Consider the following 25,213-nt stretch of genomic DNA (forward strand, 5'->3'; position numbering starts at 1 on the left):
CTGGAAACCCCAGGCTGTCTTTTCTTGACTTCTGCCTAAGGGTTTACTTATGTATCTGATAAAATCCAGCTGGTTTGGTCTGAATGACGGGATACCCAGGGTCCTGCTTGCTGGACACCTTCTCATGGATGTTTTCCCACCCCGAAGATGGGTTTTTTGCTTTTCATGCAAACCACTTATCATGTGCAGACTGCTCTTTCAGACCTTTCTGAAAATGGGTCACAGGGCTTCATGATGGTCTTTATCCCCTTCTCCAGTCCATGCCAACTTCTCCACCTCATTCCTGTGCTTCCACCTTACTGAGTTGTGTGCATCCCCAGGGATGGCAAAGAGGATGTTTGTTCCCGAGAAAGAGCTGCCCTATCTTGTGGCACGGACGCCCTTCTGCAGCCACATCCTGTTCTTTCGCACGGGTTCTACACGGAGAGCGCTCGGCAGGGGGAAGGCCGGGAACGGTGTTGGCACAGAATTCCCCACGTTGTCGGAGGGTCCTCCACACCGCCAGAGGGCGCCCTCGGCAGCCCTCACTCCGGACCGGACGCCCCGCCCAGAGACGGGCAAGCGGAGCGTCGCTACTGGCCCAGCGCCGCCGGCCCCGCCCCCTGGGGGTCACGCGCTCGGCCTCAGCGCGGCCGGAAGTGCCAGTCTGGGCGGCGGGTCCGGGTCCGGTGCCGGCCCCGAGCACGGCCCCCGCCCGGTCCCTTCCCGGTTCCCTCCCGGTCCCTCCCCACCCCTTCAGCCACCCCCCAGCCATGCACCCGCGGCGCCCCGACGGCTTCGACGGCCTGGGCTACCGCGGGGGCGGCCGCGAGGAGCCGGGCCCGGGCGCCAGGCCCTTCGGCGGGTCGGAGCTGGGCCACTGGGTGACCACCCCGCCCGACATCCCCGGCAGCCGCAACCTGCACTGGGGCGAGAAGACGCCGCCGTACGGGGCCGGGACCCCCCTGGGCGGCGCCGGCCCCAACGAGGAGCCCAGTCTCGGGGCGGGCGGCCCGGGCGCCGGTAAGGGGGGGCCCGGCCGGACTGAGCTCCGGCGCCCCGTGAGCCGGGTGAGGGCGGGCGGGCGGCGGCCCCGGGCTGTGCGCTCCTATGTGCTGGCGGTGCACAAGGGAAAAAAAGTCCTTTACAAGAAGAACTGCTCCACGATCGGTTGTTGCGCCCCAGCACCACGTAGTTCCCGTGGGTTTTGGGAGTGGCAGGACGCGCCACCCTCGCAGCTCCCGATTGAGCCCATGTAAACAACATCCTGCAGGAATACTCCGCCTTTTGTGAAGGCAGGAAGTGCCTCCTGGCCTCGGGTGTTTCTTTTAGGCAGTGTTGGTGTTTCAAGCTGTGTTCGTGCAGCTTGTTAGGCTGAGAACGAGCTGATAACATAAACCACCCTCCACCCTTAATAGCGAAGGAACTGTGGGACTGGCGGGATTTAAGGAAGCAACTGCGCTCAAGTCTTTTCCAGCAGAAACCCTCAGAACCGAAGTATCGTTTTAGGTCTTATTGGAATGGAGATGAATTAAGAAAAACTGTATTAATGCTACTGGACGTTGTCCTCTTTAATTAAAAGGATACTCGAGTATCTAAGTTTCATGAAATATTAATTTATCTGAAACTGAGTTACATTAGTAGACAAGTGGGGTTTTTTTAACCTGTAGTGCATTTTATTCAGGTCTTACAATGAGTACAACCCTTAGCTGGGCTTTTCATCCATGCAAGCACTGGTTAAAGCACTGTTTTAAGTATTCTGATGTACTTGGACACTGCCTTTTTTTTTCCTCCTATCTCTTTATGAAGAGTATGTTCATTCTGCATTTTGGGGGACTGATGAGGAGTGGCTGTAATCACTGAATGCAGCTGCTGCAGATGGAGACTCTTACCATTGCTCTTGGGAGGGCTGCCACATCTGTGTGGAGTTCCACACAGTTACTGGCTTTATCCACGCTTTCAGACTGCTTGCACCCTGAAAATTGTAGGGCTGAACATCAATTTTCAGTTACCTTTACAGTTCTTACGCTCTTTTTAAAATCTCTTGTGGTAATTCCCAATGTGCAAATGTCTGCCTGGTAGCAGACAACAGAGTTGGACTAATGAGTTCAAGGAGCTCTTGTTGCAATTTTAACAGTTCTCCAGTAACTAGATTTTTGCAAAGGACAAAATTATTTGTGGAGATAAACAACTGGCTTGAAAATTTGCTTTGTGTTGATGTTTGTTACTTCATCCATGGCTTTTTTGTGTTATTGTTCGCAAATTGGCTCCTTTTTACTTTTTTGGTTTTAGCATTATTTTCACCTCAGATATCTAAATTCAGAGTTACTGTAAACTGCCATGTATGTTAACTTTTTCAGTAGCTGATTTGAGTTAGAATTTTTTTTAAATATTCTCTGTTTTAGTGCTCACTTTCTCTTTTTTTCCCTGTGAGACAAGCATAATTTTATGTATAAAAGCATGTGCAAACTCAAATGCAGTCCAAAGTGCAAATATCCCTGGGGAAATAATTTTTTTATATTCTCTGTTGCTGAGCTGCCATAAATGTTGTGGTTTAGTGCTTGTAATTTTCTGAAGCCAGTACAGAATGAAATTAGTTTTTCAGATCCTGTGCAGGGCATTTTTTTTTTAATTTTTTTTAATTTTTTTTTTTCCAGAACAGTTGAACAGATTTGCAGGCTTTGGAATTGGCCTTGCAAGGTAAGAGTTGTATTCACTGACAGTGAAGTAGTAAAACTCTTATTTGTCTTACAAACCCTACATATACTTTTGTATTGTGTTTTTATGCCAGTAGACTTCAGCAGTTGAAGTACCTGTAGAAACCTACTACCCAGAATCCATTTAGTTTTCTGTTCTCTTTAACTGTTGCTTAAAAGTACTAAATCATCAATGAATGCAAGAAACAGTTTTTCATAAGTTGTGCCCAGGACATGAGTACCCTGTCTGAGCAATCTGAAAGTAACATCAGAGAACTTTTTTCACATCTGCCACTTCAGTTACTACTTTTAGGTAATGCAAATATTTTCTAACAAGATGAAAATGTCTTCAAGTATGTTATCAGAATACCATGGGATCATCATGTTCATCTAGCCAAGTGGTCTGATAACCATTTTATTCCTTATTGTGGTGACACTGATCATTGATAATGTTTTTGAGAAAATGGTGGACTTTAAAATATTTAACATTTTCAGAGGTTTAATTGTCAGGTGTAAGTATGATGATAAGCTGAGGGTTTTTTGTAGGATGCCTTCTGAGTCATACTCCCCTCATTAGGTTTCCGTTGGTCAAAGTACTAATGCAGTTTGTGAAAGGGTGGGAGTTGTTTTTTTTTTTTTGTCTTGGAAAAGTTAGAATTAAAAAAGGTTTAACTCCTTGTTGACCTGAATGTAATACTTCTCAGAGAAAAGCGCTTCTCTCTTCAGAGTATGAGAATACTTCTGCCAGTTACTCAGTTCTGGACCAACGTGGGAAGCTATGTCAGTTCAGGTTCATACAGTGTACTTTTACTTGAAGGGGAGGACCTTTTTTTTTCTCTTGACCACCAGCCTGTCCTGCTTCTGTCCCTTAGTTATGACCCTTGATGCCAATCAGAACCTCTTTAACCTGTTTGACTCACTGAAACAGAGTCAGTGAAAGAGCAGGATTATTTTTTCCTGTTTCAGTTAGGTTGATATACCTGGGAGTTGACTAGCTCTGTAAACCAGCAGACACCAGTTGATGGGACCAGAGGGGGAAGGGATAAAGAGGGAGGGCTAGGAATGACCATTTTTGTCAAGTAATGTTGCTCAAATTGGATCATCCCCTTCCATGGAACTGTTTATCCCTCTTCTCCCACTGCTTTCCTTGCAGTGGCTCAGCTTGCGCATTCAAGCTTGCCCCTTGATAAGCTTTTCATCTGTTAAATGGAGTGGAAGAGGAAGAACTAATCTCTCAAAACGTGTAAAGAGGAGTTTGATTTCTTTCCAACCTTATCTAGCAGGAGACCTCAGGATGCTACCAGCACAGGAATGGAGCTATAGGGCAGGAACACGATCTCATTCAGGAGCAGAGATATGTTGTGATCTGTAGGTTTTGATTTAATTAAGCATGACAGTTTTCCGCATTCCACTAAAATGAACATGCAGTTTTTGTGAGGTTAGTTGAGTTGGCTACAGGGAAGGCTGAGTAGATACCAGCTGAATTACAGGGAAGGTTTCACCTCTTTTGGTGTAAGCAAACTACTAAGTAGCTTAATAGTTACGAAACTGCAGGGTCAGTGCTTTCAGTGCTTTTCTGTGCCAGTTAGTACTTGTTTGTCTGGAGTTAAGAAACTTACCCCAGATGATCTTGTAGCTGTTACTTGGGATATTTAGAAAAATCCTGGATGTTTTGCTTTTCTAATCCATATCCCAGGTTTGAACGACATACAGGTAAGTAGTCTGATCACTCAGGCAACCTGAGATGGAATGAATAGTTTCTCTGCATGGCTGCAACCAGGAATCCTACTTTGAAAGTGAGAGAACTTTTCTATTAAGTTGTAATTGAAGTACAGCTTCTGGGAGCAGTGGAAGAGTTAGTTTTGGGCAGTAGTGTTTTTGATGAAAAAACAGTGAGCTGTTATTACCAGTCCTCTAGCCCTGCTAAGGAGAGTCTTGATTAATAATGTGGTAAGCAGAATGAACATAAACCTAGAAACTAATCCTTTTGTAATTGTGGCTCTGGCCTATTTTGTTCTCTGATGCTTTGAGGAGGGAGAGCTTAAGAAATTTGGTTTGATATTTTGCCTATAAAAATACATTCATACTACATATATATGTGGCTTTTTCATAGTGAACGCGAGTGTCAGATTTTTTTTGTAACTGATTCCTTTTGTATGTTGGCAAGATATCAGGCAGCCATCAAAAATGCCCCATTAGTTCACTAGATATTACGTGGTTTTTCCAAGTATTGATCTAATGTTGTTAGAGAAAAATAACAAGCCTTATCTTTCTAAGAAGTTTATAGTGGCTTCTCATGCATTAAATACAATTTTCTTTGAAAGCCTATTTACAGAAAATGTGTTGGCACATCCCTGCATTGTTCTACGTCGCCAGTGTCAGGTATGTCTTTTATGTTACCTCTTCCAGTCAGAGCTCCTGTGTACTGTGGTATACTCCTTATACTGCATACTTCCATACCATTATGAAAATAGAGAAATAAGCGTCACAATTTTTAGGGAGACACCGCTACATTAACTTGTTTTTATTTGTAGAATACATGTTTTCCATTCTGAGATTTAACTCATCTTGGAAATCCTTAATCATTTTTTGGGCAGTGAAAGTGAATTACACCAAGTGTTTTGCCGTCTGCAGAGCAACTTCCAGATCCCCCAATTACAAGCAGAATACTTTCTTTAATAGTTTCTGATTTATGCTTCCTTTATTGTTTACATTTTCACCGTACAAATACTTAAAAGTTCTGCCTGTTTCCCTAAATTTCAGTGAGAATTTATTCATATTTTTAGCTGACCTTTACAGAGATAAAGTTCTTACATTGGAAATGCTTTTATTCTTCAGAATTGTACCATCTACAAGTGTGTTACTAAAACTGCTACTACTTGTATTTTTAACAGGTTAATTATCATGCTCGGAATTACCATCTCACTCCATTTACTATTGTCAATATTATGTACTGCATCAATAAGACACAGGTCAGTATTTGGTGACAGGCTGTATCTGAGCAGTGTACGTTGAAATCTGTAAGTCTTTATGTATTTGTTGTTTAAAAACATGGCCATTATAAGGGTTTATTATTTGGAGAAATGTTTCAAGATCATTGTAAGTCATTTTTTTAAGTATAGTACTTAGTGGGGACAATTTGTAGATGTTGCAGAAAACAAAAGGTCCCTGAAACTTAATTTTTTTTCATTAGTATTCTAAAAGATGATTAATCTTTATGTGGATAATAATAATATCTAAGCAACTACTTTCAATGATAATATGGAATTAATTTCCAGTTCTGCATGGGAATGACAATCCTGAAACTCAGATGAGAAGGCAGTAAGAAAAGACTTTCTGAATTTCTTATGGATTTTTAATATCTCAAGGTCATTGTTGTCCATAGTAAATGGTGTTAAGTTTATAGTACCGAGTATTAACAGGGAGAGAGACACCTCCAAAATTGTTAACAACTCTTTGAAATTACTGAAAAGCAAATGTTTCTTTAGAGTTGAAAAGTATTTTATCACCTGAATTTGGTGATAAAGTTGAGCAGTAGAATTGTAGCCTTGCATGGTACGAATTTGCTGAAATTTTAAAATAATTAGTAAGTTTTTTGAGTTTTATATTGCGTATTTCAAAATGCAGGGTCCAAGAGCTCTCTGGAAAGGAATGGGCAGCACTTTCATTGTTCAGGGCATAACCCTGGGAACAGAAGGCATCATCAGTGAATTTACACCTTTGCCGAGGTATTGCGTGGGATTTTTATTGCTTCACAAATTTATTATCAATTGTTGACCTGTATTCAAAGTTTTAGAAATGTAAGCATGTCTGAAATATGTTACTTCATGAGAACAGTCAGACATTGATTAAGTGTTTCCAAGCACGGTTTGGTTGTCTTGGCAAAGGCAACTTTGTAACTCATAAATACTGGGAGACTCTTTCTGGGAGTTTTGTATGTTTGGCGTGTCTGCTTACTGGTCTGAGTATAGAAATACTGTAGCAAATAAGTCTTTGGTGTTATTTGACTGTGATAAAAGAATAAATTTCTTGTTGTATTTTGGTTGGTATTGTGTGGTACTAGCAAGTACTATACCCAAGGTAGAAATGCTGGGTCTCATTAATCTAAATACAGACAACTTGCACAGCTAAAAAGCCAGCACTGGCATTTTGCTGGACATTTGCACTGTTTTTGGTAGGTGAGAGAACAGAATGGCCTGCATTAGTGAATGAGAAGACATGGTAAATAAGAGCCCATGTGACTGGCATCTTTGTCTTCTGTCCTCCTTTACCAACAAATACATGTACTTTGTTCAATGTTCTCATAATGAAGGGGCTACAACTAAAAAGGGCTGACTTAATTTAAAGAAGTGTTCACCATTCTACATCACTGAGTCCATCTGCTGCTCTAGAAGTTTAGTAATATCTTTTAGTTTGATTTGTGACTCTAATTTATGCTTTACTATAACTCCAGAATTATGGTGAAATATCGTCATGTCTTTCTGCTTTGAGATACAAAACCAATAAAGAATTTTATTTTGAAGACTTTTTATTTTGTTTTATAATGATTCAGAGCTAACAGTAAGGGCTGACAACTGTAATAATATCTACTATCAGTTTTGTTGCAGATACATTAAGAGTAAGTAGGTTGTGTGTTTATTTTATAAAGTAATATAAGTAAAGTAAAGTAGGGTAATGCAAGACTGGGTTCATCAAAAGTTAGAAAAAGGTGCTTTCCATAAGTTGCAGGGAACAAGTGGAAGCCAATAGAATGATGAAGACCTGTCTTGGAACATATATTGGGAGACAGGCAAGTAGTGGGGTTTGTGGTTTAATTTTGAATGGAGCAGTGAACTTGAGAATCATGTTAGGTTTCAGAAGAGACAAGTACCTGTTCTGAATATGTGGACAGAGACCAAGCATTTAAGGGACATGGAAACTAACCTGGTTTTAAAGACAAGAACTGTAGGTAGGCTGAATTGAGCTACTCTTATGATGAATACATCCATACTAATAAAAGTAAGTCTTTGCAGGCTCAAAAGCATTAATAAAAGCATTTCCTACTTAAGTTGGGTGGTGTGTGTATTTAAGGTTTTTGGTCAGCTCTGTCTCATATGTAACTGAAATTCCCAGGCATACACTTTCCTCTGAATGTGGCTTGTTCTAGTTTTTAAATACAGCTGTAGGGTATGCTTAAGTTCACACTCTATCGATTGTTTATATTTTCATAGTTCTGATTTCTGCTAAATGAGAGTAGCAATTTTCTTTTTGTGGGCCTGTTGTTCAGCAGTTGGTGCTGCTGCCAAAAGAAGCACATCTTTCTTCTGGAACCAGCTGATTCCTTCCTCAGTGCCACTCCCATCTTTGTGCCAACACAGTATGTGAACAGTCGGGAAATGAACTGCACTAGGGAAGTGATCTGACTAAAATGGTTGTCTCGTTCATGCACCACCCCATGCTAATTTTCTACTGAGTGTTCTCTCTTCCTTTTTAGTGGTGGCATATTTGGGCTGTCACGTGGAGGTAAAGGTTTATTGCTTACAGCAATCTGATTTAAAAGGTTATTTAACCACATTATCAGGATCCAAAGGACACAGGGAAGTGAAATGTCAATTCCAATTCTATATCATGGTATCATAAAAGAATACCCCTGTTTAAGGAGAGAGGTCGAGAAATGGATTTGAATGCGGTTCTGTACTAGACAAACTCATTCTGTAATTGTTCTTCCACTGCAGGGACAGTTGTACTGAGTGGATTGACAGGTTAAGCTTAGTTTGGGTGGTTTAATTTTCCACATCATTTAATTATTATGGTCAGTGAATATGATCCAAGTGTCTGAAATATATAATGGCAAAGATAATCCTCTGTTACTATGTTTAGGAAAGTGATAGGTACTGTAGCACAAAATTCTTGAGAAAGAGTAAAGAGTTGCCTTTCCTGGATTGGAGTTGTTGTGACTAAGTGCAATTCATGGACAAGAATGGAAGATGAACACTTTATACCTTGTTATTAAAAATGCTAAGTCTAGTGTGCCCAACACTTGAGACAGAAGTATCTTTACCTCATAGCTGGACTATTTACCATATGCATGGTAAGTACATGTGGTATTTAAGTTTTCTTGAGCTAGGTGGGTTTACATTTGCTGTCAAGTGGAATAGAAACATTTGCTGTTCGTATTTTGAAGTATGTAAAGATACTACTTTAAGGGAATGGTTTTCATGTCACCTTTGTGTTAGTCAGGTTTTATTTTATTAGGATATGCTATGGACTGGTCATAAGTCAAAAAGCTTGAGTTACATCTGTACAGAATTACTATGCCGCTTCTAGCTTGATCTCTTGTTCCTGTCTAACTGCATCAGAATGAGATTTAAGTTTTCAGGAAAGAAACAACAGGGTAAACATAACCTTAAAGAACAGAAAGGCATAACTGAACCAAAACATAGTAAAAATTCTGTGTTGATAAAGGAAAAGTATTGAGATTTTAAAATCCAGTATTCCCTGAAATTGCTTTAAGAGTTAGTGTATAAGAATGCAAAATAAATGCAGAAGACTAAAACCAGTTGCTGTGAGAGCTACACACACCTTATTAATTAATAGCTGAAACCTTTTTTGATCAAATGTCTGACAGGCCTGAATCAGTTCTAGAAGTTAAGCATGATTTATTAAATGTTTTGCTCTGTCTTTCCAATATGAGAAATCCTGCAACATAAACCAATAGTAGAACACCAGTATGAAAACTGGATGTTGACACCCATGGGAGAAATGCTTGAGAATTATATGTTCTAATTCATATTGTGGTAAATACTTTTCTTTTTAGGGAGCTTTCACATAAATGGAACTTCAAGCAGATAGGTGGACATCTTTTACTCAAAGGGTAAGTATAGCAGGTGTTACTACCTTATGTCTAATTATCTAAACATTAAAAAAAGTACTAAACGTATATTAGTTTAGTCTGCAGCTATGGTTACTTGACAAATTTTCAAATTGATTTTTTGAACAATCTAGATTGCATACACCACTTTCACAGATCCCTGTGCCCGTCTAGAACTGGACCGATTTAAAAGATTAGATTCTTCTGATCTTTCTAATTAGAACTGAATCAGTCTGATCACATGCAAATAGAATTTAGCAGAACTTCTGACTGAAGTTTATCTCAACTTATTGATGTGTGTTTTAGTAATTGAGTAATTGAGTCATGCTTTGTTAACTTTCTCTTAGGAATAATTTGGTTGCTAATTTTATCAACTTTCATGTGCTTGTTTGGCTGAAATTAGAGTAATTTTCATGACCTTAATTGTTATCTTGTTGATTTCTACAGTTTAACGCATGTGATAGCAATGCCTTTTTATTCTGCGAGCCTGATTGAAACTGTACAGGTAATTTACGTATATTTACAACAATTAACAAGATCCTGTTATTCTGTTTATAGATTAGATTATGCAGAGAAGTAAATCTTTGACTTTGAATTCACGTTTGTTGCAGTGATTGCATTTGTTTTGCTTGAGGCTGTTATAACTTATTTATTAACTGAGATAAAAAATGTTTGCTGTGAAGGGTATATTAGGGTACTATCTTAACTCTCAATCTAGAATTAGAAAGGACATTTAATATAGATAGTTGGCATATATTATGTATGAAATAAGGACATGTTACATCTCTATGTTCTAGGAGTTTTCTCGTGAAGTTTTGAAAAGACTTCATAAGCAAGTTGTTGTAGTGATCTCCTACCCCCCTCCACCATTCTATAACAACTATGAAGTTTTTCTAGTAATTCAGTTGGATTTTTTGATGAAATACTGACCACTACTCTTTCAGGACCGCTTTTATTTAATCCACTTCTAAGTTTTCATCTAGTTCTTCCTTAGCCATGAAAATTAGTATCTCGACCTGTCAGTTAGGATACAGCTTATCTTGTTCTGTAGCTGAACAGAGTAACCTATAGCAGTGTGTTGCAGACTGCCTTTCCCGGAAGTGTTGCAGCTCTTTCGGGAGAAGAGGCAGGGTTTAGCTGTGCACAAGTGGTCCAGGGTAATTCTGCCACAGATCTCTGTATAATGAGTTTCACTTAACTAACATGCTAGTATCTTTGTGCAGCCAGTGGAACTCTCTCTGTAAAGTGAGCTCTCGTGCAGACGATGCAGGACAGTCACTGTTGTGTCATTCAGTCATCAAAATAATTTTCATTCATGACATGAACAAGTTGTAAGTACTGTCAAGACTGTTTGCTGGGGTATGTCTCCAAAATGGCGCTTTTTCTGTGGAGAAGGCTGACTTCTACAGTTTCTTAGTTTCAGCATGTACTTTACTGGCCTGGACTCTTAAGGGGCAGGATTCTGCTCTGTGCAGAAGATCCAAGCTTAAATGAGCCAGAAGGTACTAGGAGAGCTTTTCTGTCTGAACTGGCTACATTATGGATTAACAGGACAGGTGAGATAAAATGTCTATGCAGAGAGAGGCTTAGAGAGACTTCCAGCAACAAACTTTCTTTCTCTAGAGTTACTCTGTATTTAGGAAATCCTGTCTCCTCTTGAATTATTTTAAAAATACAACCTGAGGGGATCGCATTTGTGGAAGACTTGGCATACTTAGCTGGTCTCGTAATGGAAAGCTGTTGGAACTCAGACTCCCTTAATTACTGGGGAATGGCTCTACCCTGAACATGCCATAATTCTGGAACTAGAAACAGTGGCAGAACACTGTCAATGTCCCTTGAGTTCATAGCAGGCCACAGAATGGAATGTTACATTTGTGTATCATCTTACTGCTTGTATTTTTGTTGGAAAGGATGTTATTTTATCTGTGTTTTTGGACATGGGTAATTATTTACCAATAAATGATAAAAGAGAACGTGATTTAGAGCCTATCTTCTGTTTGCAAAGTGAGTGTAAAGTTTCTTTGCTAGAAAGCAGCTTAGTATGAAAACAATCAAAAGGCAAACCAGCATCTCTTCCAGCCTTTTAGACTGGCGACCATCTCTGTAAAGAGAGCATTTGTGGAGATTTTATTTAAGCTGTATTAATTAGTGGAGGGGAGGAAGTTGGCTGACCAGTTTTACATTATATCCCTGTACTGCATGAGGACAATGACCAGTAACAAACTAGAAAAGTTGTAAAGATTGTGGGATTTGCTACTAAGAGGTTTATATTGACTTTGATTGTCTTAATTCTGATAAACCATACTGTTCAACAGTATTTGACAATTCTCCAGGTAAATACATTTTATCAAAATAGCTGTAAATGGTGGACATTCGGAGCTGCTACATTACTGCTTTTGTCATTAACACCTCAAACCTCACGGTGGCGTTATTTGACTAAAGCAAGAACGGTTTTGAAGTGCAATGACCAGTGATGTCTGGAAGAAAAAGAGTCAGAAGAGGTTGTGATGCTTAATTTGCATTTAGAGTCTGAAACAACAGTATGTTCTCAGGTTTTTTAATTGGTTTCTCTCTTGTGCATTAGTGACCATGAAGGCTTTGCAGGCTGTTTAGTCCTTCCTCAGAATGCTGAGGAATATTCTGGTGGTCTGTCCCAGCATGAGGTCAGGACACAGCCCACATGGACTCAGAGACTTGGGCACTCAGGAGAGCACCCAAATCTTGAATTTCGGATGTAAACCACATGATAAAATGTTGGAGTTTGTATAAGCATTAGAAGGGGAAATAATGTTTATAGCTTAATCCTGCGCTCATAGATGGAATGTAACAGAGTAAATAATTATGGATTTTTAGTTCAGCTACATGAACAAGATAATTATCTCTTTACTAACAGACAGCGTGGGTAAAGAATACTGTTTTCAATGCATATAATGCAATGGAAACATGGAAAGCTGAGCCTATTAAATTCATATTAAAAATGACCTTTCAACTCTAGTTATAGAAGTCTTTACTATGTACAGTCAAGTTCAGAGATTATATTCATAGTCCTTAAAGTAAAGGAATTTTAAATTAGATAAATACTTTCTTGCATTTTGCTCCAGAACTAGTCATTCCAAGTTCATGACCTTTTGCAGGCTGATGCTTTCAACAGTCAGCTGAAGGTTGAGTTTCTTTGATAGAAACACAACTGCAGTATACATTAAAAAAAAAACCTCTTCAAGATGGGTTCATTTTTTTAAAAGAATGAATTAACTGAATGCTCTCAAGAGTGTTATAGCAAAGGATTTTTATTTATACAGCTGTGTGGACATGTGGCATGCAAATGCTTAACTGTTTTTTTTAAAAAGTTCATCAGTGATGAAGTATCAGAGTGGATGTCAGGATGGTTCTGAAGTGGTCAGCACGAGTTGTAACTACTTCTTTATGCTTGTAGAGTGAAATAATTCGAGATAATCCTGGCATCCTGGACTGCGTGAAAGAAGGAATTGGCAGAGTTGTAGGCCTGGGAGTGCCCCATAGCAAGCGCCTCCTCCCTCTGATGGTCCTGACTTTCCCAACTGCTGTACATGGAGTTCTTCACTACGTCATCAGTTCCATCGTCCAGAAGCTTGTTTTGTTTGTTCTGAAAAGGGGTAATTCCCACAACCTTCCAACTGAGAGCTCCACTTCTGTGCAAAGCATGCTGGATGCGTATTTCCCAGAACTGATTGCTAGCTTTGCTGCCAGCCTTTGTGCTGATGTCATGCTTTACCCACTGGAAACAGTTTTACACCGCCTTCATATTCAAGGGACACGCACAATAATTGACAATACAGACCTTGGCTATGAAGTGCTTCCAATCAATACTCAGTATGAGGGAATGAAAGACTGCATAAATACTATAAAACGGGAAGAAGGAATGCAAGGTTTTTATAAAGGATTTGGAGCAGTTATAGTACAGTATACCTTGCATGTGGCTGTTTTACAGCTTACCAAAATTATTTACTCAACAGTGCTTCAAAACGTTTCTTAATCTGCCCAGGTCTGGATCTGGCAAAGTGGTCATGATTGACTTGCTAGCCTAGTTGTTTAAAATGGCTTAGAAAATGAACTTAGAAGAATCCACTCAATGGATTCTCCTTACACTGTAAAACAACTTGTTTTAAAAATGGGGATATAGTTTCCGAAGTGTAATTAAAAAAGTACTGTTTAAAAGTGATAGACACAAATTGAGTACATCATATGCAGTCATAAAAGGGGATCAGATTTCAAATGTGATTGCAGTGAGAATTTATCTTTCACCAGTTCACTGACTGATATGGATATGAGTTGTTAATATCTGTTAATATCTGCTTTATAAGCATCACATCTGATATTTAGTATGGACTGTTAGCCAGTTCAAAGGAATTTATTTTCTTAGGTTGTAAGAACTTCCAAGTGGGGGACTGATGGCTTTACTTGTCTTTTAAAAATGTTTCCAACGTCGCCGTTAATGAAACTGCGAGTTAAATAGAAACTGTAAAAGTAACTTAAGTAGACTTAAATGTCATAATTTACAGGTACATAGACTACTTATTTTGCTGCAGCATGGCAGAAGATGACTTAGGGAATCTTTTGCTTTTTATGAAAACAATGAAAAATGGATTTTGGGCAAAGTTGCACCGAATGCAAATTTGACTGTCTTGCAGTTTGTTTGCAAGGCTTACAATGACTAAGGTGCGTGAATAAAGCAAATTGGAAACTGATGTGTGCATGTGTAAGTGCCATTTGTAGTTGACTTTCCACTGATAACTTCGGGGTTTAGGTTCACTGCTACTTCATATGAAAGTAAAATAATCTTACAAATGTGTATAGTAGTAGTGGTGTTCAAAGTGTACAGAAAACTTAAAAAAACAATTGGCTTTTTCTAGAGTTTCTCTTTTTTTAGATCAGAGTTCTGTGTAAAATCATCTGTTTACTATTTAGCACTGATGTCCTTCATTTAAAGTCTCTGCTAGATTAAATATTTTGCAGAGCAGAGTTAAGTCTGTTTATGTGCAAGTGAACCACTAAAATGTATAATTTTTGCCCTCTTCCCCTTCAGACTCAGCCTGAAAATGATTTCTGATCATTCTAAATAACTCAATCCTTGGTTTCATCACTAAATATTGGGGGGAGGAGGGAGAAGATGGTTTTCAGCAAATGAAACAAGCATGTGGAAAGTCACTTTTAAATTATATGAGAGGCTGTTGCTTTTTTCACATTCATGTGGCAAGTCTGTTTTTGTGAATGCTGTAAATTGATCTGCATTTTAATCATAAATCATTGTGTAGTTATCACTTATGGAAAGTAGTCATGGCAAAATAATGCAAAGATATTGCTGTTCATAAGTTCTGACTTTAAATCAGGTCTACTTTATTATTAATCTAACTTTAATGTATTTTAAATGCATAAGTGTTGAAATGGAAAGTATAGTGAACTTGGAAACTGGTTTGTTTTGAAATATTGTTAATTGCAAATTTAGTGTATAGCATATGAAATAAAATGAGAATTCACTGTATTATGAAGTAATTCACCAAAGAGGCATGTAAAGGATTCCTGATTTGTGTGTTATGTTTTACTGTATAGACTTCAAAGTGGCTTTTTCAAGTTCCTTAACTTTCCTAAGTGCAAGAATATGTTGAATTAAACTACATGCAAGAGCTTGGGTAAAATATTCAATTCCTGGGTTGGTTTCTTTTAAAATTTCTATGAATATCAAGAAAGCCATGTCAGAGAATCATCCAGACTGGAGGGGACCTCAACAAGTCATCTAGTCCAAATTCCTGCTCTAAGCAGGGACAACATTGACTTCAGCCCAGATTGTGCAGGCCCTTGTCCAGTCAAGTTTTAAAATCCAACTTTTAATACATAAAACTGACTTTTTCCAAGGTGTTCAGTTCAACTGACGCTAACTATTCCATCACAGATGCCTTGAGGAAATAACTAAGTGCATGTTGGAGACCAGCACTTGGCAGATGTATCTGTGAAATTGAGCAATAATGCTTTTATAGGAATAAAATTTTAGGGCATTTTGCCATATGAAATGGAGGAGATGCCTTTGTATATTCTGCAAGGGGGAAGATGAGTTCTCAAAATAGCACTGGATACTGTGCTGTAATACTGTGTCAAACACTTGTTTTCATTGCTGGGAGTTTTACAGTTCTACTCTATAGAATCAGATCTGTAACTTTAAGCAGGGTGAGAAAGAACGCTGTCAATGTAGAGTAGCTGTTCCATGTTGGAAAAAACATTTGCTTTGGGCTATTCTTTTTTGGTCCTCTTCTCATCAGTTAGAATGAACATGTTTAGATTCTTCATATATACTTTTTTTATCTTCCAAAAGAAGTAATACTCTTTGTCCAGAGTTGCTGGGTTTTTTGCCCATGCAAAAATGTGGGCTGAAAAAATATTTTTAACCTTTTAAATCATAAGAGTACTGTTAATGTTTCTGTTTTTCATGTGGATCATAAGTCTAAGTACTCCGTTTTTAGCTCCCAAGTGATCAATAGGTGGCTTTAGCAAGATGTACCACTGAAAATTACAAAATACAGAATTACTGTAGAAAGTACGTTGCTCTGGAGTATGAAAAATTCTTATGTATTTCTTCTTCTGCATACAAAAAACTACTTTTTTGTACCTTGTTTTTCTTGCTACTTTTATTTTTTTAATCTATAAAGAAGACAGCTGATTTCAGGAAGGTAAATGTTACTGAAGAAAGACAGCCTCTTTAATATTTCCCTCCAGTGAATAATTACTTTGCTTCTTATCCACGTTTCTTAAAATGAAAACGTTCATGTCCATAACTGACAACAGACCAGGCAGGAAACTGAGCTACAAGGCCTGCTGGAAACAGGCAATTATCTGCCTGTGTTATTTCATGCACTACATTAGACGTCATGCTTGGCTTTTAGTTGTGTTAAAACAGTGCTTTTAGATCTAGTGTTGGTGCCAGTGCTCTTTTTCTTCTGCAACGTTCCAGCTATGTTCATTCTTTTTAGCAGATACAGTTTGGGGCACACATGAGTGGATCTAGGTCTGGATTCTGTCTGTCATAATGTGACAGACATGTGCAGTGGGTTTTACAGATTTATGCAGAATTTGTAAGACTCAAAATTATGTGCTTTTATTAGCTTCTCTGAATTTAGCTGCATGTTCAAAGCAAGTATATGTGAGATATTCCTCTGATTTGGTCATTCAGTGGATATATGCCTGCAGAATCATAGAATATCCTGAGTTGGAAGGTACCCAGCCCAAGAGTCATCAAAGTCCAACTCCTAATGATGCACAGGACAGCCCCAAAAATCACACCATGTGCCCAAGAGTATTGTCCAAACACTTCTTGAACTCTGTCAGGCTTGATGCTGTGACCGCTTCACTGGGCAGCCTGTTTCAGTGCCCAGCGTAAACCTGCCCTGACATAGCTCCTTGCCATTCCCTCACATCCTGTCACTGGTCACAAGAGAAAAGAAATCAGTGTCTGCCCTTCTGCTGCCCCTCATGAGGAAGTTGTAGACTGCATTGAGGTCTCCCCTCAGTCTCCTCCAGGCTGAACAGGCCAATTACCTTCAGCCGCTCCTCAGACGGCTTACCCTCAAGGCCCTTCACCATTTCTGTTGTCCTCCTTTGGACACTGTCTAGTAGCTTAACGTCTTTTTATATTGTGGAGCCCAAAACTGCACACAGGGTAGTGGGACAACCCCCTCCCTCGACCAGCTGGTGATGCTTTGCCTCGTGCCCCCTAGGACACAGTTGGCCCTCCTGGCTGCCAGGGCACTGCTGACTCATATTCAACTTGCCATTGACCAGGACCCCCAGCTCCCTTTCCATGGGGCTGCTCTCCAGCATCTCATTTCACAGCCTGTCAGTACATCTGGGGTTGCCCCATCCCAGGTTCAAATTCTGGCACTTTCCCTTGTTGAACTTCATATAGTTGGTGGTTGCCTGTCTCCCTAATTTGTCAAGGTCTCTCTGCAGGGCCTTCCTGCCCTGGAGGGAGTCAACAGCTCCTCCCAATTAATTGTCTAAAGCGAACTTACTTGATGTACCTTTGAGTCCTGCATCCAAGTCATTTATGAGGATGTGGAAGAGCACTGGCCCTTGAATGGAGCCCTGTGGAACCCCACTATTGACAGGTCACCAGTTTGATGTCACCCCATTCGCTATAACCCTTTGTGCTTTGTGCCTCACGCATCAGCCAGTTGCTCACTCATTGCATGACGTGTTTATCCGCCTGTGGACTGGACATCTTGTCCAGAAGGATCCTGTGAGAGACAGTATTGAAAGCTTTACTGAAATCTAAAAGAATTGTATCAACTGACTTCCCTTGGTCAGCCAGGTAGGTTACCTTGTCATAAAAGGAACTCAGGTTTGACAAACAGGACTTGACAAACATGGAGCCGTGCTGGCTGTAACCTATGACTACATTGTCCTTCAGGTACTCAGAAGATCCCTAAAACATCTGGATGATAACTTCATGTTGTAGGTACTAAAGGACCTGACTAGGAAAGATGCTCTCCTTGATTTGTTGCTCTTTAACAGAGCAGGTCTTGTGGGCTAATTGGTGATCAGTGGCTTTCTTGGCCACAGCATCCATGAAGTGATTGAGTTTAAAAACTCTGGTGACAAAAGGAAAAGTGCCAGCAAAACTTCAACCCTGGACATGAGGAAAGCAGGCTTCAGCAACTATATGGTTAGGTTTCTGGGAAAACATTTCATGAGGTGGAGTCCATCAGTGCTGGTCACTTTTTAAGCACCACCTCTGAAGGACACAGAAACAGGCAATTCCAAAATGTTGGAAGTCAAGAAGGTGAGGCAGAAGGCCAGCTTGGCTGAGCAAGGATCTTCTTTTGGAGCTAAAGCAAAAAAAAGAAGGTGTATGCCCAGTGGAAGCAAGGTCAGGTAACATGGGAGGAATACAGAGAGGCTGCTTGTAGTTGTAGGGAAACAATTCGTGTGGCCAAAGCTCAATTGTAGTTGAAATTGCCAGAACTGTGAGGGACAATGGAAAGAGTTCATTTAAATCATTAACAGTAAAAGGCAGTGCAGAGACAACATCAGCCTGTTACAGGATGAGGATGGTCACCTCACAGACAGGGACATAAAAATGGCAGAGGTGTTTAAATCTTCGTATTCAACACCGATGATGGGCTAAGGGGATCTCAGTGCTCTGAGCTGGAGGACTGTGGCAGTGAAAGTGAAAAACCCCCAGTCAACACAGAACTTGTGCAGGATCTGCTGCTCCAGCTGGATCCCTGCAAGTCTATGGACCATGATGGGATTCATCCAAGAATACTCAAGGAACTGTCTGATGTCATCATGAGGCCTCTTTTGATTTTTAATCAGTCTTGGGAATTTGGAGAGGTCCCAGTGAACTGGAAGCTGGCTAACATTGTTTCGGTTTTCAAGAAGGGCAAGAAGGATGACCTTGGAAGCTACAGGCCTGTCAGTCTCACTTTGGTGCATGGTAAAAATATGGAGAAGATTATTCTGGAGTTACTGAAAACTGCCTGAAGAACATAACCAATGCATATGATGTATATGAGGCCTGTCTCTCCATTAATATACAAGTTCTTGCTGAGCTCTAAGATTTTTCTTGGTATAATTCAGGGCTAACAGTGGTCGCTGTCTATTTACCTTTTCAGTGATGTCTAAGGAGAAGGGGTCATCCACTAAATTTTTTGGCTGAATGGTTGTTGCTGAGATTTGAGAGCAGCGTATAATGGCAGCATTCCCTCACTTGTATGGGAAGATAGGTGGTAGGAAAGAGTAAATAAAGCATTTGTCTAGTTTTTTTTTCAGAATATGTAATACAAATTTCCAGCAAGGGCAGAAGAAGGTAAGATCTTCATTTAATCAAGAGCTGGGGGCACCTGTGTTTCAAAAAGCAAATCTGATTTTAAGGAGTTGGATAAACCTGTGTCTTCAGATTTTTTTGATAGAATAAAGATAGTTTGTTCTTTACCTTCAGCATTCCAGCATCTACACAGAGAGAGTGGTAAATTGTGAACAGAATTTAGTGATGGAAAAGAAAGAATATTAAAAATGGAATGTAGAGATTGTCCAAAAATGCAGATAAACAAAAGACAATGTTTAATGTTCTCAATTGCAATTAACAAATTAATAAAACGTAGAAATATCCAAATGTATTTCAGTAGTATTTGTGTCCAAATGTATTTAAGTATGTATTTATGTAGATTTATGGAAAGTTTCATCTGGAAGTCTATTTCTGCCTTTATCTTTCAAATGCTGTTTTTAAAGATAAGTTAAAATCACAAAATGTTTTAACCCCAGTATACCTTTTTTTCTCCTGATACTTGGAAACTGACTCAACTTAAAAGCCAGCTATTCTTTCGGTTTTTCAGTAGGAAAAAAGAAAGCCTTCTACATCTTCCATTCAAATCAAGGCACCCTTTCAATGGATGCATCATACAGCAATCTAATACAGCAGTTACAGATTTTTTTTCGTTTGCTTGTTATTATTTAAACTGTTGATGAGTTGGCAGCAGTGCACATTGCCTGTGGCAGCTGGATGATCTGGATGAAATACTTCTCTTGTTTTCCAAGTGTAGGGACAGAATGTGACTCACCCGCCAAAGTAATAAAATCAGAAGGGGTAGTTTAGCTGTTACCATTCTGACATGCTTTGAAATGTACTACATTACATTCACTTTGGCTAAGACATTTTTTTTTTAATAAATAACAGCTATTTATCACCTTCATAAAGCCTGGTTTTATCAAGGAAATTAATGTGCCATGTCTTCTGAGGCTATTTATTTTTATTGATTTACCAACACAAATGACTCTCCTATAGAGACTCACTTGTGTGTTTTTATCTCTAATACATTTGTGTCTGAAAAGTGCTCTCTAATAATGCAGTTTCCTCAATGTAATGCCCTTCAATCTTCATAAAGAATGCTGATGTGAAATGGATCCAATTACTCTACAAAAAGCAAAATAACTGTGCATTTAAATACAGTTTCAACATACGAGGGAAGGCTGAGAGAATTGGGATTGTTCAGCCTTGGGAAGAGAAAGCTTCAGGATGACCTAATTGCACTTTCCAGTAGCTGAAGGGAGGCTACAAGAAAGATGGAAAGAGGTTATTTACAAAAGCATGTAGTGACAGGACAAGGGGGAATGGCTTCAAACTGAAAGAGAGTAGATTTAGATTAGATGTTAGGAAGAAATTCTTCACTGTGAGTTAAGGCAGTGGAACAGGTTGTCCAGAGAAGTTGTGGATGCCCCAAGTGTTTAAGGCCAATATGGATGGGGCTTTGAGCAACCTGGTCTAGTGAAGGTTGTCCCTGTCCATGGCAGGGGGTTTGGAGCTTGATCACCTTTAAGGTCCCTTCAAATCCAAACCATTCTATGATTTTCTCAATGGAAATACCATTTTAGGTTATAAAGGAAAATACTACTGACATGTAACAAGTTAAAAATTTTTAACTTTCTAAAACAATCTGTGTGAGCTGGCTACAGTAGTAAATACAATATTAGGAAAACCTTTGTGTGTGCAATATGAAAAGTTGGAATCATACTTAGGTACTAAGTGGGGAGCTCTGTAACTGACTGCTTGGCATGCTAATGTTTCTGCTTCCACATTGGGACAACCATCAGCACTGCAGTACTCATATCTGGAGGGAAAAGGGAATTATAAATATGATGGTTCTGTTCTGGTGTGTGCCTTCCTCTGTCTCCTCTGTAGCTACAAGTTTTCAGCCAACAGTCAGGTTTTTTCTCCCCTCTATCAAATAAAATGTCAATAGATACTCCATACGTCTTCAAATTCTACAAATTTTGTGGACTTACTAGGCCAAGAGTATTCCAGGCGTAATAATCATCATAAGAATGACACTGGGGGTGGGGGGTGGATTTCCTGTTAATGTTGCAGAGCTGCGTGATGTGAAGGATGAGGTGGGATATGCTTACCAGTGCCAAGTGAGGAAGAACTGCCAAAGAAATGAGAATATATCTCTTTTAGAGTTTGTACAAACCCTACATTTTCTCCATTGTCCCTCCTGCACACTGTCCATAGACAGGTATTTTGAGCCTGTGTTCTCCATATGACATAGACATAGTCAATAGTGATGTAATACCTGTTCTTTTTCATGGTAGTTGTCTTTGTTTCCTTTCCCTGTGGAAGTGTCCAGGTGTACCATGTCCCATGGCTTTGTGTGTGCTGGGGCTTGGTATAGTATTTGTCAATATTTGTCAATTACTTTTATTTGTCAATTACTATATTTGTCAATTATTTGTCAAATACTTTATAGTATTTGTCAATTACTTTTTGTCAATTACTATATTTGTCAATATAGTATTTGTCAATTACTTTTTGAGCCTTGTTATTAAGATCCTAGGAAAACATCTGTATAGTAAGATTTATTAAACTACTCCTGACTTTTTTTCTTTTAGAGGAAGTGTTTTCTTCTTGTCAGGAGATACTTTCCACATAATAGAGTTTCTCCTCTTTTTTTTCTAGGGTTCCTCTTTTATGTTCTGTCTGGTTTTATACATAATTTCAGTGCCTCCTTACATAATAGCTTGTCTACCGTCTCTTTAAGTATTCCACCTTCTTCTCATCTGTCTTTTCTTTCTCTAAGTTTTCTATATCTGCCTTTTCTGTGTTTGTCCTATATGTCTTTCTGGGGAAATCCCCAGCCTCTGTTCTCTTCTGTGTTTCCTGAGCTAAAGGTCGCTCTTGCTACTCATCACTGTGCCTAATGCTGCTCATTTCATGCCAGAAAGTCCTTGCCAAAATTATCAGCAGGAAACAAAAACTGAACTTTACACTGAGACTGTAAATTATGCTCTGCACTGATGAATTCACAGGGTGATGAATCTTCCCTTAACACTTCAGATGGATGAGATTGAAAGTCATGTAGCTTAGTCAGTCTGAAACGTTGTTCTGTTGGCTGTTCCTGTTATATCTTCATATACATATATACATACCCACACATATATATGCAAATGGTGCATTACAGAAAATATGTAGCAATATAGTAACTGTAGGGAAGGCATGTAAATGTTAAAACATGAAAAGTTTGTTTCTCACTCTTTGTAGTTATCTGGAAAATTTTCTGAAAGGTGCCTACCTCTCTGTGTTTACAGTGTTTGCCTGCAATTATTTTTACTTTAATAGCTGAAGCAAAAGGAAGGGAAATAACATTCCAGGTACTGGCATATAACCATCACAGGAAAAAATATTGCATGGGATTATAAAAAATCTGACTGTGGTATAGAAACATTTGCTGTGCTCTCAGTGAGGAAGATAACAGTTCTCATTTTCCAGAAGCTGTTGTATTTAGATTTTACTCCTGTGAGCAACAGAAGAATGAGCAGTTACTTTCTGTATGGCTGCACCCATGAAAGTCAAGGATATGGTTGAGAGGAGCTAGAATACTAAGTATTTTTTCAGTCCCCACTTCATTTTTGAGATCTGTATGACTTTCTTGCAGAGACATCTTTGTTAATGACTGTATTCTGTAGTCTATTTTGGCTTACTGTTTTTTGTGGTGTGGCTACAGGTGGCTTGTTTTCTCAAGTTTGCTGTCCTCAGTGACTATTTCTCTTTCCCACTGGAGTTCTAACTTAGCACCTTGCTACTCTTAAAGCACCAGAAGCAATATCTTAGCATTAATGTAATACTTTCATTGTTTAATTAAAGCCAGAAACTAAGCCCCACATAGCTGTTCCCTTACTTCCCCTGTGGGAGGACGGGAGAGAATATTGGAAGAGAAGAAGTGAGAAAACTCATGCGTTGAGATAAAGACAGTTTAATAGGAAAAGCAAAAGTTGTACATGCAAGCAAGGCAAAACAAGGAATTCAGTCACTGCTTTTCATGGGCAGTTCAACCATGCCCAGGAGAGCAGAGCTCCATAGGAGAGCAGAGCTCCATTGTATGTCGTGGTGACAAACGCCATCATTCTGAAAGTCCTTCCCTTCCTTCTTCTTCCCAACTTATATACTGAAAATTATGCCATATAGTCTGGAATATCCCTTGGGGTCACCTATCCTGGGCGTGTCCCTTCCCAACATCTTGTTGCACCCCCAGCCAAAAACAGCAGAAGTGCTTCATGCATGCTAAATCACTGCTGGAGAATTACCCAGGGCTGTAATAATGTCATTAAATTTGCTAATGAGGACAAACAGAGCAACGTCATAATGCTGCTACACTGGTAGTTTTGGGGCAAGTCTGCTTCTGGTTGATTATGAAATATCTAGTACTAATTACATGTAAAAGTAGTGTAGCCTTAGTAATTGATTACTCTTCTCTTCCACTCTTTCATTTAATCTGTTCCCATGGATTACATGAGTGGGAGCTTTGGAACAAGTGAGACAGTAGTTCGAAAACAGCACAGCTGTGTTTTCCTTGAAAAACCTACTGAAGTTGTTCAAAACATCACTGACTTTGGAAGATATTCCTAAAATCCACTAATCCTTTGACTTTTGAAGAGAACAGTAGACTGTGTGTCCTCCATTTAGCTTTTTAAGAATCTCCCTCCACTTCCAAAAAAAGCAAAAAGAAAATCCTTGTTTGGATTCTGCATAGAAATAAGACTGTAGAGGATACACGACTTGAAATAAGTTTCTACTTACACACACACCTTTGATGTTTCCAGAGCTTTGAGATGGATTCTCAAAGACAATAAAGGCTAAATTAAGGTCTCCAAAACTAGAATGGTGACATTAAAAAAAAAGTAAATCTCCACTGAAGTGTCATGAGTGTGTGCAGTTCATGAAACTTTGGAGATAGTACTAATTCTCAATCTTTTGAGCCTCTCTGTTGTACAACAAAGTACTTAAAACATTACATCAAGACCTGGCAAAACTTGTTTAGACTTCAAGTTTAATAGAAATTTCTGGAAAACTGATGAGTATGCATGGAATACAATGGTATTCTGTGGTGGGTTGACCTTGGCTGTCTTTGTGGTTCTTATCTAGCCAGTCTGTCATTCTTCCTCCTGCACAGAATAGGGGAAGGAAAATACGACAAAAAGCTCATGAGTCAAGATAAAGACAGGAAGATTGCTCATCAGTTGTTGTCAAGGGCAAAACAGACTCAGCTTGGGGAAATTAATTTAATTCATTGCTAATTGAACTGACCAGGATAATAAGAAATAAGAACAAACCAAAAAACACCTCTCACCAGCCTTCCCGTCTTCCCGGGTTCAACTTCACTCCCAGTTTCTCTACCTTCTCCCCTCCAAGCAGTGCCATAGGACAAAGAACAGGGGCTGCAGTCAGTTCATCACACAGTCTCTGTTGCTCCTTCCTCCTCCCACTTTTGCCCTGCTCCAGCATGGGGTCTTCTCCCATTGGAGATAGTCCTTCATGAACTTCTCCAGCATGAGTCTTTCTCACGAGCTGCAGTTCTTCATGAACTGCTCCAGAGTGCGAACTTCCCGTGGAGTGCAGTCCTTTACGGGTCCCCAACAGGGTCACAGGTCCTGCCAGCAAACCTGCCCTTGCTTGGGCTCCTCCCCACAGCTTCTGCTAGGAGCCTGCTCCCGTGTGGACTTTACAGAGTCACAACTTTTTTCATGGTATCTATACCCTTCAGTGTGAGGTCCTCCACAGGCTGCCTGTGGATATTTGCTCCACTGTGGTCCTTCATGGGCTCCAGAGGGACAATCTCTGTCACCAGACAGTGACACAGACAGCCAGTGTTCCTTTACTCATCCTTAT

General features: G+C 39.6%; 1 protein-coding gene across 1 annotated transcript; it reads left to right on the top strand.

Moving 5' to 3' along the window:
- Positions 1-609: 609 nt before the first annotated feature.
- SLC25A46 (solute carrier family 25 member 46) lies at positions 610-15,207 on the top strand. The gene is made up of 8 exons (XM_051782626.1): positions 610-1,002; positions 2,637-2,679; positions 5,000-5,057; positions 5,570-5,647; positions 6,303-6,403; positions 9,472-9,528; positions 9,973-10,030; positions 12,962-15,207. Exons 1-8 carry the CDS (start codon positions 753-755, stop codon positions 13,538-13,540), a joined length of 1,224 nt encoding a protein of 407 aa, XP_051638586.1. The 5' UTR covers positions 610-752; the 3' UTR covers positions 13,541-15,207.
- The last annotated feature ends 10,006 nt before the right edge of the window (positions 15,208-25,213 follow it).

This window comes from Manacus candei, unplaced genomic scaffold (assembly GCF_025592945.1).
Source record: "Manacus candei isolate 608988 ecotype Guabito, Panama unplaced genomic scaffold, ASM2559294v1 h1tg000016l, whole genome shotgun sequence".
NCBI classification, from domain to species: domain Eukaryota; kingdom Metazoa; phylum Chordata; class Aves; order Passeriformes; family Pipridae; genus Manacus; species Manacus candei.